A 13,408-nucleotide genomic window follows, 5' to 3' on the forward strand; every position below is an offset into this window, starting at 1 on the left:
CACTGTGAAACCTACATAGTATCAACAAATACTCAACAGAAAAAAATGGACAAAGGACATGATCTGTCTACTTATAGCAGGGACAAGCAAAATGGCTTATAAGTATGAAAAAGTTCTGATTATTTAAAAGACCATTAATATTCTTTTTATTTTTATTTTTTTTACAAATAGTTTATTGTCAAGTTGGTTTCCACGTAACATCCAGTGCTCATCCCCACAAGTGCCCCTTGTCCGTGCCCATTAATATTCTAATACTACTGGTGAGAATATAAAATGGCAAAGTCTTTCTGGAGAGCAAATTTGTCAATATGCCATTTCTATGAATATAGGAAGTGATGGTCACAGATTCAAATACTTAAGCAAAAGGATATTAATTCCAAACTTAATGTCCAACAATATAGAAAATATATAATTGTTTAAAAGAATTATTAAATATATTTGAAGATATTCTGCATCTTACAGATTTTTAGGAAAGCTCAGGTAACACACTTATAATGTCAAGTTTTAAAAGGCACAAATAAAATTATATACACACATATATATAATTTGATCCAAATTTTTAAAAAATAAATGATAAATATATTTTTACATAACCAGGACAAAAGGAAATAAAACTGTTAAACAGAACTGTGGCAGGAGGATTATAACTACTTCTATTTGGTCTTTTATGCTTTTACTTTCTAAATTTTCTATAACTGTATTACTTCCACATTCAGTAAAAACAAGAATGTTATTTGAGAATAACTAGCTATTTAAGAATAATTCCCCAACTAGAGATATTTAATAAAATTATCTTTTGGAATTTGGAAGATAATTTAGAAATGACTTGATATGATCTACCATTCAACAGATGAGCAAATAGGTCTAGAGATTTTAGGTGCCCAAGCTTGTTAAAGTGTTTAGAGGCAGAACCTTACTTAGAATACAGATTTTTATCCACTGACCAGTACACATTTTTATACTACTTTATGAGCTACCTATAAGAGTGATTCAAATAAGATGTAAAGATCTAAGTAGAATAACTGTCATTTTGAGAAAAGCTTTAACCCTTTGAATTTATATTTATTTCTTTTTAATTTTTTCTTTAATGTTTTATTTATTTCTGAGAGACAGACAGAGAGGCAGCATGACCAGGGTAGGGTCAGAGAGAGAGGGAGACACAGAATCTGAAGCAAGCTCCAGGCTCAGAGCTAGCAGTCAGCACAGAGCCCAATGTGGGGCTCGAACCCACACACTGTGAGATCATGACCTGAGCTAAAGTCGGACGCTTAACCGACTGAGCCACCCAGGTGCCCGTGAATTTATATTTAAAGCATTCTCATTTTAAACTATAAAATTATTTGCAGTAAGGATATATGTTACTTTCTAGAAGTTTTATTAAAAACTCCCACCAAAATCACTTTCCAAGAGTTTAATTTTTCCTTGAATTTACATTTTGTTATTGTTGTTACACATTCAGTTGAATTTTATACCCACCCATGAAACTAGTTTGTACTATGGGTATCTCTAATCACTCTTTTTTCCCCCAAGAGTTTTTCCTCCTCACTTGACGGATATAAGTAGGGTAGGAATGTTTAATAGACACACTTCCACATGGAGACTTCCAAATGCATTTTCAATTTATTTGGGTTTTTTTAAGTGAATTATTTTGTTTTTCCTAGTCTTAAACTTCTAATACGAGGGCAGATACCTTTAGTTCAAGGTCTTCCTCTGGATCTTGGCTTTGAAACCTACCTTTTGATTTTGAATCTGGGGAAACTAACCTTCTGTTCTTCCTTCTACCTAAGCTTAGAGTGTTGCTTTGCGATCTAATTTCTGCTGGAGATGAATCTAAGTTCCTCTTCTTTATTTTACTTGGATATATATAGCTAGTTTTCAACTTTACCTCTGATGGAGATGAGTCTGTTTGTGAAAGGCTTGGATATCTATCTTTCATATGTGGTGGAAACAATACATTTTTCATTTTTCCCTCTGGCACAGCTTCTGACTGGTGTTCATCTAAAGATGGTGTCGGTGTCATTACTGTCAGGCTAGACATAAAAAGCAATGGAGTTTGCTTTGGTGGCTCATCTGTTTGCTCTGGTGGCTCATCTGTTTGCTCTGGTGACTCATCTGTTTGCTTTGGTGACTCATCACTTTTAGGAGCAACCTCAATAGCATCTGAATTATCTTCATCTGACTGGTTCAAAGTTGGTAGAAGAGTAAGGCCTTTCTTATCATCATTATCCTGCAACTAGAAAATATATTAATAAAGCAAAGCTACCAATTAGTCATTACTGCCTATAAAATATTTGAAACTTACACTACTAGACTTAAAATAATTTATACTCTTATTCTTTATAACAAATTACCATCAATGTTTGTCAATTGTTACATTCCTTATTAAAAGAGTTAAGAAATTCTCTACTTGCCTGAAACTATGGACTTTAGAATATTATCAATTAAAATGACCATACTGCTTTATAAATCAGTGGTTCTCATATACTTAGATTTTATAAATCAGCAACATCTCAAAAAAGAGCTATTATGGTAAACCAATACATTAAGTAAAGGAAATTTTAATAGCAAAATAGCACAAAGAACAATATCATAAAATCACAACTATATAATAAAATAAATTTTAATAGCAAAATTGTATAAAAAAACTATCAACAAATAAAGGACAGCCTGTTAAGCTAAGCAAATTTAGCTCTATGAAAAATTCTTCATATTGTCTTTTTTTCCCTCTCTCTCCTCGGACTGGGGAAAAGAGTACATGTTGACTCTTCAATTGATATTTGGAAGACAATGACCCAACAATGAAAGACATTAAATCCTATTTGTCAGGTAGAATAGAAAAATCTGTTAGTCTTTGTTGGCTTACATAGCGATCCATTGCTTTATAAATACCTATGTAAAATTAGCTAAAATGCAGATAATACTATGTAAACTCTATTTTTTTCCTTATATTTTAAATACAAATTATAAACCCATAGAGAAAGTAATGAATGTGGTTAGGTCTGTGGCATTCATTTCTAAGATGAACTTGCAGAACTAACTTTATGCGTTTATTCTTAATTGTTGCCCCCTTTCTCTTCATCAACATCTGTTGTCCCCATCTTGTTATGTATTTTTAAATATTACCATTTTATCCTGTAATTTCCCTTTTAAGCATGTAATTTAACTTAACTAACTAACGTAATTGTACACATATTGCCATGACAGAAATAACCATAAAAACCTAAATAACTTCTTGGGTGCTTTTATTTCCATCTATAATATTTTTTTTATTTGTAAATGTTTCATTCCTTTATAAAATAGTGACTATTAGAAGTTCTTTTCCAAGTTCCCTTACCTCACTTGGAGCAGTTTCAGCTCCTTCCTTTATAGAGGAAACATCTGTAAATAAGTGAAGAGATATATTTTATTATTATGTTATAAAATAAACATATTTATATACATGTACACTAATAAAATACTATTATGATCTTTCTCACCAAGAACAGAGAGCAATTTAAATTTTTTTTTAATGTTTTATTTATTTCTAGGAGAGAGAGAGAGAGAGAGAGACAGCGTGAGCAGGGGAGGGTCAGAGAGAGAGGGAGTCACAGACTGAAACAGGCTCCAGGGTCTGAGCTGGCAGTCACCACAGGGCCCGACGCGAGGCTCGAAGCCACGAACCGCGAGATCATGACCTAAGCGAAAGTCGGACGCTTAACCGACTAAGTCACCCAGGCACCCCAAGAACAGAGAGCAATTTAAATGAAAGCAGCTATTCACACATAAATACTATTTAGTAAAAACAGGCTGATGAATCTCTGGGAAGATGGGGGAATGGTAAATGAAAAAGTGAGGACTTAAAATGAAAATATTCATAAAGTTGTAAGATTTCAGATCCATCAATGTAAGACATAAAAACAGGTAAGTGGTATGTTTTGCTGCAAGTCAAGAGAAAATAAAATAAATCCCATATGGTCAGTGATAGGGTTGGGACTGGAAAAAGAGACGGAATAAAGTTGTACGTAACCAGAGAAATTAGGACCATTCAAAGAGGCTTACTTTTTCCTAGAAGTATAAAGAGTCTATATGCAGCAAGTAGAAAAGGAAAACCTAAAAGGAAGAGAGAAGGAGTAAAATACTGAGATACAAAGGAATGTATTAAAGTCTAGTATAAAACAAAATTTATTATGGTCACTATTAGCTGTGGGTCAGCTTAGCCCATTTTTCTGAGCCTTGGTTTTCTCATACGTAAAATAGGATAATGATGGCTTACTTTATAGGAATGACACAAGTATATGTAAGATGTAAGCAGCAATGTGGTTAAATGCTTGAGCTCTTGATATACTTTAAGTTTTTATTTACTTATTTTGAGAGAGAGAGAGAGAGAATAGGGGAGAGGCAGAGAGAAAGGGAATTCCAAGCAAGCTCCACACTGTCAGTGTAGAGCCCAATGCAGGGATGGAATCACACACCATGAGATCATGACCTGAGCCCAAATCAAGAGTCAACACTTAACTAACTGAGCCACCCAGACATCCCAAATAGTTGTCAAACAGACAAGGTTCAAATTCAACCCCAATTAGTTAATGGCTGTGTGACCTGTGACTGGTTACTTAATCTGTTTGATCCTCAGCTTTCTCACCTGTAAAATATGAATAAATAATAATAGCACTCTCAACTGACTGATGTGAGGATTGATTTATATAATCCGGGTAAAGGCCTCAACACAGTGATCAATAGCTGAACCTATAAGAAGATATAGGATACCAGAAGAAAAGAAGTCACCAGACTTGAAGTAAACTCTTTGGATAAGAAAAAAAAATAAGGGAAAAAAAGTTGGCAACCACCAGTGAGTGAGAAAGGTTAAGCTTCACTCTTCAACAGTGATATGGAAGAGGCAAACTGTAATTCTCTTACTCCTGAAACTTGAGCATTTCAGGTGAAGAGCAGGCTAAAGACGCAATTGCTCTGCTAGGCTGCTTGATCCTCATAGGTTAGGAAATGAACATATCAAAAGCTAAGGTAGCCAGGAGGTAGAAGTAGGGAAGTAGAGAAGTAATTTGTGGTACAAGTCTTGCAACAAGAAATCATTATTCTATACTGGCAGAAACCAATATTTTATAGATATAGTATGATGCATCTATTTTACTTTCTAAATGAATCTTTTAGCAGAGAAATTTTTTTAAAAGACCACCAGAACAATCTCTTCCATTATCTTACTGATAACTTGTGGTAAGTTCTCAAATTTAATGCTAATTTCCTGTCCCCCTCTCTGTCCTTCTCTCTCTCTCTCACACACACACATACACACACACACACACAACCTCTACAGCTAATGTTTAAGAAAATACCTTTTTCACACATGATAGTTAAGATTTAACTATATTTTTCTCCTTATAAACAATAAAGGAACATTTATAAAAATAACTCTTAATTGGGTCTAAGTCTTTTCTTTGAGGTGTTACAAAATAAATACCTAACAGTAAAACTATAATGAGATGCATATTTATTTCCAAGAAAAAAACAAAATCCACCTAAAGCAAATTACTAATTTTCTTTTTGTGATACAACCACCTTCTTTTTAATCATCTTAGTAATGAATACATAATGTGAATTTTCTTTTTGTGATACAACCACCTTCTTTTTAATTATCTTAATAATAAATACATAATGTGAATCTTAACCTGATATTACAATATCTTCAGGCTCCTTTTCAAATTTGCTTTCAAGTACCTCACTGGTATCACTTCCCTAGAAACAAGGGAAAAAAAAAAGATACTAGAGAAATGTATAAAGGGCTAATCTGCCTTTATAATTTCTTTTATACCTTCTTTAAAATTTACAGAACAATATGGGTTTATGAGAAAAGCAATCCAAACAACACTATTTTAAAGAGTATACCATGGCTAGGAGTTAATGTTCTGGAGAGAGGATATCCAAGAATTGATAGGGCATTTGAGTGACAAATTTAGGCAAGAAAAAGATTGAGATAAATGACATAATATTGTAACTTCAAGGGACATAAGAGAATACCTCCAGGAAACAGATTATTTTTTATTAAAAAATATTATGGCCTATGTATGAGTTGGAAAGAGAAATTATAAGGTAGAGTGATCACTGACTGTTATAAAATATTGATGTTTTAATAAGAACCTGAAGTGCATGGTTCCTTTAATGAAGAGTCTCCCAAATTTTCCATAAAATATTAATTCTGTATTAGGAAGTGCTAATCAATTTACCCTAAAGCAGTACTACTATGCCCAATTATAATGAGGCACTGAAAAACAGTAACATATCTGTATGTTATGACTACCATTTCAAGGCTGTGATTTTAGTCAACACTTTACTAATTCACTGAAACCCCTTTGAATCTCTATTGCCACGAGTCAAAATGTATAGGTTAAATTTCTAAAAATTATCTTTGACGTTTATTTATTTTGAGAGGCAGAGCACGAGCAGGGGAGGGGCAGAGAGAGAGGGAGACAGAGAATCTGAAGCAGGCTCCAGGCTCTGAGCTGTAAGCACAGAGCACGACTCGGGGCTTCAACCCATCAATAGTGAGATCATGACCTGAACTGAAGTCAGATGCTTACCGGACTGAGCCACCCCGGCTCCCCAGTTAGATTATATTTCTGAATATTAAACCTTACTTATATATCTGACAAAGGTCTAGTATTCAAAATATATAAAGAACTCTTACAACTGAACAATAAAGATAAAAATAGCCAGAGTCTCCTGGGTGGCTCAGTCAGTTAAGCTCTGACTTACGATCACAAACTCGTGATTCCATGTTAGGCTTTGTGCTGACAGTTCGGGGCCTAGAGCCTGCTTCACATTGCGTGTCTCCCTCTCTCTCTCTCTCTCTCCCCCTCCCCCACTCATGCTCTGTCTCTCTCTCTCAAAAAGAAACATTAAAAAAATTTAAAAAAAATTAAAAAACCCAATTTTTTTTTTACAAATAGTTTATTGTCAAATTAGTTTCCACATAACACTCAGTGCTCATCCCCACAAGTGTCCTCCTCCATGCCCATCCCCCCCTCCCCCCCACATCCATCAGTCCTCAGTTTTTGTCAGCATTCAAGAGTCTCTCATGGTTTGCCCCTCTCCCTTTCCCCCACCATTTCCGCCCTTCTTCTCCCCCTTGTTCCTCTGTCAAGTTCCTCCTAATCCTCCTATATGTGCAAACATATGATATTTGTCCTTCTCTGCCTGACATGGATGGACCTTGAGGGTGTTCTGCTGAGCGAAAAAACCCAATTTTTAAAATCCACAAAGGATTTGAATAAACATTTATCCAAAGAAGATATACAAATGGTCAGTAAACACATGAAAAAGTGTTCACATAATGGTTATCAAAGAAAGGCAAATCTAGGGGCACCTAGGTGGCTTAGTCGGTTAAGCATCCGACTTTCACTTAGGTCATGATCTCGCGGTTGGTGGGTTCGAGCCCCGCGTCGGGCTCTGTGCTGACTGCCAGCGCAGAGCCTGGAGCCTGTTTCAGAGTCTGTGACTCCCTCTCTCTCTGACCCTCCCCTGCTCACGCTGTCTCTCTCTTTCTCTCTCCTAGAAATAAATAAAAAAATATTTTAAAAATTAAAAAAAAAAAAAAGGCAAATCAAAACTACTACCAAAGAGTTACCACTTCAAACCCACTAGGATGGCTATAATTAAAACAACAAAAAAAAGTATAATAACAAGTGTTGGAGAATATATGGAACCTTCATATATTGCTGGTTGTACGTAAAATTGTGCAGCTGTTATCGAAAAAGTCTGACAGTTCCTGAAAAAGTTAAAGAAGGAATTACTGTATGATCCAACAATTCTACTCCTAGGTATATACCCAAGAAAATTACAAACATATGCTCACATAAAAACCTAGACATGAATGGTCACAGCAGCATAATTGGGGATAGCTAAAAAATCAAAGCAACCTAAATGTCTACCAACTGATGAAGATAAACAAAATGTGGTACATATCCATAAAGTGGAATATTATTTGGCAGTAAGAAGAAACAAAGTACTTCTACATGCTACCATGAGATGGGTCCTGAAAACACTATGCTAAGTGAAAGAACCAAGTCAGAAAGAACTACATACTGATGGATTCCTCTCAAATGAAATGTTTAGGATAAGCAAATCTATAAAAACAGAAAGTAGATTAGTTATTGTCTAGGGCTAGAGGGGTGTGAGAGGTTTGGTTACGGGGTTTATTTTGAGGGTAATAATGTTTGAAAATTGATTGTAGCAATGGACATACAATTCTGTGAATATACTAAAGGCCATTGAATTGTATACATTAAGTAAGTGAATTATACCTTAACAAAGCTGTTAAAAAAAATCTAAATGTTACAAATTATTAGTTAACACTGAGTCACATTAGGAAAATAGGAAAGTACATGAACCATGAATAGCATTTTATATATCCAGAACTAAGCAATATCTTATCATTGCTTTTAATTATAACCTTTTTAAAATAAATAGTATTAAAAATTATATATGGAGAATATATTAATTACCTTACGTTCTTCATGGGCCATTTTTGGGGTAAGAACTTCTTCTAAATAGCTAACTTTTTCAATCCATGTACTCAGACTTCTATATTCTTTTTTCATTTTTTCCAGCCTAAAGAAAGAAATAAGGTATACGTTTAAAAAATAAGTGCCAGAAGAACATATATAGCATGTTTCACAGAAGAATACATTCGGTATGATACACTTATAAAATGTTTTAAGAGAGGCAAACCAGAAATATATTAAGAATATAGTCAAAGGAAGGGGCGCCTGGGTGGCTCAGTTGGTTAAGTGCTGACTTTGGCTCAGGTCATGATCTTGCAGTTTGTGGGTTTGAGCCTCATGTCGGGCTCTGTGCTGACAGCTCAGAGCCTGGAGCCTGCTTCTGATTCTGTGTCTCCCTCTCTCTCTGCTCCTCCCCCGCTCATGCTCTATCACTCAAAAATAATAAACATTAAAAAAAATTTAAAAAGAATATAGTCAAAGGAAAAGGAATGAATTATAATAAAAATGAGGCAGTAGCCACCTGAGGAGCATTGAGGAAAAGTTGGAAACTCATAATGGCACACAAAACACATTTCTGACAGTGATGATTTTTTAAAGTTTTTATTTAAATTCCAGTTAGTTAATATACAGTGTAATATTAGTTTCAGGTGTACAATTTAGTGATTCAATACTTCCATACAATACTTGGTGCTCATCACGATAAGTACACTCTTTAATCCTCATTTACTCATTTAACCCATCACTCCCTCCAACTTCCCTTTTGGTAACCATTAGTTAGTTCTCTATTGCTAAGAGGTTGTTTCTTGGTTTGTCTCCCTTTTTTTTTTCCATGATCATTTCTTTTGTTTCTTAAATTCTGCATACAAGTGAAATCATACAGTATTTGTATTTCTCTGACTTATTTCACTTGGCATAATACTCTCTAGCTCCATCCATGTCATTGCAAATAGCAACATTTCTTTCTTCTTTATGTTTGAGTGATATTCCATTGTATATATATACAGACACCACACCTTCTTTATCCACTCATCAGTCAGCGGACATTTGGGCTCCTTCCATAATCTGGCTACTGTTGATAATGCTGCTATAAACATTGGGGTCCATATATCCCTTTGGATTAGTATTTTTTGTATTCTTTGGGTAAATACCTAGTAGTGCCATTGCTGGATTTTTAACTTTTTGAGGAACCTCAATACTGCTTTCCTGAGTAGGTGTACTAGTTGCATTCCCACCAACAGAGTAAGATAGCTCCCCCTTATTCACCTGTTGCTTCTTGCGTTGTTCATTTTAGCCATTCTAACAGTTGTGAGGGAATATCTCATTGTAGTTTTGATTTGTATTTCCCTGATGCTGAGTGATGTTGAGCATCTTTTCACATGTCTGTTGGCCATCTGGATGTCTTCTTTGGAAAAATGTCTATTCATGTCTTCTGCCCATTTTTTAATTGGATTCTTTGGTTTTGGGGTGCTGAGATGTATAAGTTCTTTACATATTTCGGATACTGACCCTTTGTTAGATATGTCATTTGCAAATATCTTCTCTCATTCCATGGGTTGCTTTTAGTTTTGTTGATTGTTTCCTTCATTGTGCAGAAGGTTTTTATTTTGATGAAGTCCCAATAGTTCATGTTTGCTTTTGTTTCCCTTGCCTCAGGAGACATATCTAGTAAGAAGTTCCTATGGCTGATGTCAAAAAGGATACTGCTTCTGTTATCTGGGAGTTTAATGGTTTTCTGCCTCATATTTAGGTTTTTAATCCATTTAGAACTCATTTTTGTGTGTTAGTGACAAAGTGATCCAGTTTCATTCTTTTGCATGTTGCTGTACAGTTTTCCCAACAACATCTATTGAAGAGACTGTCTTTTTCCCACTTGATATTCATTCTTGCCTTGTTGAAGACTAAGTGACCATACAGTAGTGGGTTTTCTATTGTGTTCCATTGATCTATGTGTCTGTTTTTGTGCCAGCACCATACTGTCTTGATTACAGCTTTGTAACATATCTTGAAGTCCAGAATTGTGATGCCTCCAGTTTTGCTTTTCTTTTTTTAAGGTGGCTTTGACTTTTGGGTGTCTTCTGTGGTTCCATACAAATTCTAGGATTGTTTGTTCTAGCTCTGTGAAGAATGTTGGTGGTATTTTTATAGGGATTGCACTAAATGTGTTGAATGCTTTGGGTAGTGTGGACATTTTAACAAGATTTGTTCTTCTAACCCAGGAGCATGGAATAATTTTCCATTTCTTTGTGTCATCTTCAATTTCTTTCATCAATGTTTTATAGCTTTCAGAGTACAGGTCTTTCACCTCTTTGGTTAGGTTTGTTCCTAGGTATCTCTTGGTTTTCAGTGTAATTGTAAATGGAATCGGTTCCTTGATTTCTCTTTCTGCTGCTTCATTATTGGTGTATAGAAATGCAACAGATTTCTGTACATTGATTTTGTATCCTGCAACTTTAGTGAATTTGTATTACTGATTCTAGCAACTTTTTGGTGGAATCTTTTGCATTTTCTATATAGAGTATCATGTCATCTGCAAATGGCAATAATTTTACTTCTTCCTTGCCAATATGGATGCCTCTTATTTCTTTTTATTGTCTGACTGCTGGGAATAGGACTTCAAAATATGGTGATGAATAATTACCTAGGCAACAGTTTTATTATCTTTATTTAAGCTATACATACATGTTTTAGAAGTTATTTAATATATAGGTCTCATTATTTAAACTTACATATACACACTTTATAAATTACCCAATAAGTACATGATATTTTCTGCAACAAAATGAATGCAAATACAGGAATTCAGCTTATAATCCAATAAATTTCAAAGACTTTAGTCACGTAAAGATGTAAGTGATAAGAACTAAATGGAAAGGGAAATGTTTCCCAATTCATTTCATGAGGACACTATCACCATAATTAACCTTAATAAGGACATTACAAAAAAGGAAAATTAGTCTCATCATTCATGAACGTAAATGCGAATGTTACAGATATAATTTTAGTACAAAAATTCCAGTAGCATAGAGAACAGATAATATATAATGAACAAGTTGGATTTATGCCAGTTATACAAGGATATTTTGACATTAACATTAGAAAATATAAACACAATTTAACTGACTAAAAGAGAAAAAAACACTTGGCAAAATCCAACATCCATTTATGATTAAAAAAAACTTAGAAAAATAGAAACAAAATGGAATTATTTACTTAACCTGGTATAGCATATCTATGTATAAAAAAACCTATATAAATAATGCTCTTAATTATTAAATGCTATAAATGTTGCCTTCAAAGAGCATGAACAAAACAAGGATGCCCACCATTGCCATTTATATTAGACACTGACTGGAACTTCTAGCTAGCATCATAAGACAAGAAAACAAAATCAAAATGTAAGAACTGGAATACAAAATAATTTAAAAAATCTTAATTGTTATTTATAGGTATGGCTGTTTAAATAAATTCTCTCAAATGTTACTATAGATAAATTATTATAAATATGAAAGTTTAGCCAAAGAGGGAAATGCCAGAAAATAATGCCAGCAGGGGTAGCATAGCTTTTTAATCTTCTCAAATCTCTACATAAAAATATTCAGAGTAGCTCAGTAACAAAACCAAAAACCTATGGGTGTTTTCTTTTAGTTTTTTTTTTTTACAACAAAATCATGTGACAAGGTATCCCTATGAAGCCCAAAACATATACATAAGGCTTTCAAGGTATCAGTGTATACATGGCAGAAAGTAACAGGTATAAAAGGGGCACCTGATGGATCTGAAAATAAGAGAATCTCAAAATAGCCAACAGGTAGTTTACAGGAAAAGTACAGCAGGCCAATCTGAGAACAGCAGTTAAAACTGGGAGAGTTTAGCTTATTCCAGTAGCAAGTGAGTACAAAGGATTTATGGCAAGCATTAAAAGGACAGCAGTGTAACCACTGTGAATGCTTAAAGCTGACCAACCAGGTTTCTAACCAACCAGGACAGCAATTCATATATTTTAACACCAAATGAAAACATCAGAAGTGGGAGTTCTGTAAAGCTTGAGAAGTTTTCTAAACCAAATCGCCTATAGAAAAATTCACGAAAATTAATTCCATGTAAAATTGAACAACAGAAAAGTATCAGGGCCCTCCCACTTTTTCCTTTTTTATTTTTTCCAGGGTTACTTCAATGAATAAGTCAAAGGACACCTGGTGGAAGGTCCAAACACTCCACCACTACAAGCAAAGATGAGCTTTGCAGAGGACTGACCAGTGGGACAGAGCAGTCAAAACAGAACAGAGTGCACACAACACACTCCAAACGCACTACCTGAAGGGCCAGGCCCTGAGCCACTTTTTTATACCATACATAAAAATAAATTCAAAATGGATGAAAGACCCAAATCTGAGACAGAATGCCATTAAAATCCTACAGAAGAAAATAGTCAGCCACCTCAGCCAGAGCAACTTCTTACTTAACATGTTTCTAGAAGCAACGGAAACAAAAGCAAAAATGAACTATTTGGACCTTATCAAGATTAAAAAGTTTCTACAGGGGTGCCTGGGTGGCCACTCGGTGGGGCTTCCAGCTTTGGCTCAGGTCATGATCTCATGGCCCATGAAGTTTGAGCCCTGTGTCAGGCTCTGTGCTGATGGTCCAGAGTCTAGAGCCTGCTTCAGATTCTGTGTCTCCCTCTCTCTCCTTGCCCCTCCACCACTCATGCTCTGCATCTGAAAAATGAATAAACCTTAAAAAAATTAAAATAAATAAATGAATAAGTAAACTTCTACAGAGAAAAGGAAACAATCAACCAAACTAAAAGCCAACCAATGGAATGGAAGAAAATATTTGCAAATGACATATCAGATAAAGCGTTAGCATCCAAAATCTATAAAGAACTTACCAAACTCAACACCCCCAAATCAAAT

The 13,408-nt window shown here is 34.7% G+C and overlaps 1 protein-coding gene across 2 annotated transcripts in view; it reads right to left on the minus strand.

Moving 5' to 3' along the window:
* The window catches only part of CATSPERT (catsper channel auxiliary subunit tau), a 134,678-nt gene that overhangs the window by 67,239 nt on the left and 54,031 nt on the right, over positions 1–13,408 (minus strand). For both annotated transcript variants that reach the window (XM_077747631.1, XM_077747632.1), the window contains 4 exons: positions 8,496–8,601; positions 5,664–5,730; positions 3,335–3,378; positions 1,886–2,233 (listed from right to left, as the gene is read on the minus strand). In XM_077747631.1, coding sequence (XP_077603757.1) covers positions 1,886–2,233; positions 3,335–3,378; positions 5,664–5,730; positions 8,496–8,601 — 565 coding nt within the window. The remainder of the gene's footprint in view (positions 1–1,885; positions 2,234–3,334; positions 3,379–5,663; positions 5,731–8,495; positions 8,602–13,408) is intronic.

The sequence above is a fragment of the Crocuta crocuta genome, unplaced genomic scaffold (genome assembly GCF_008692635.1).
Source record: "Crocuta crocuta isolate KB4526 unplaced genomic scaffold, BGI_CrCroc_1.0 scaffold159, whole genome shotgun sequence".
NCBI classification, from domain to species: Eukaryota; Metazoa; Chordata; class Mammalia; order Carnivora; family Hyaenidae; genus Crocuta; species Crocuta crocuta.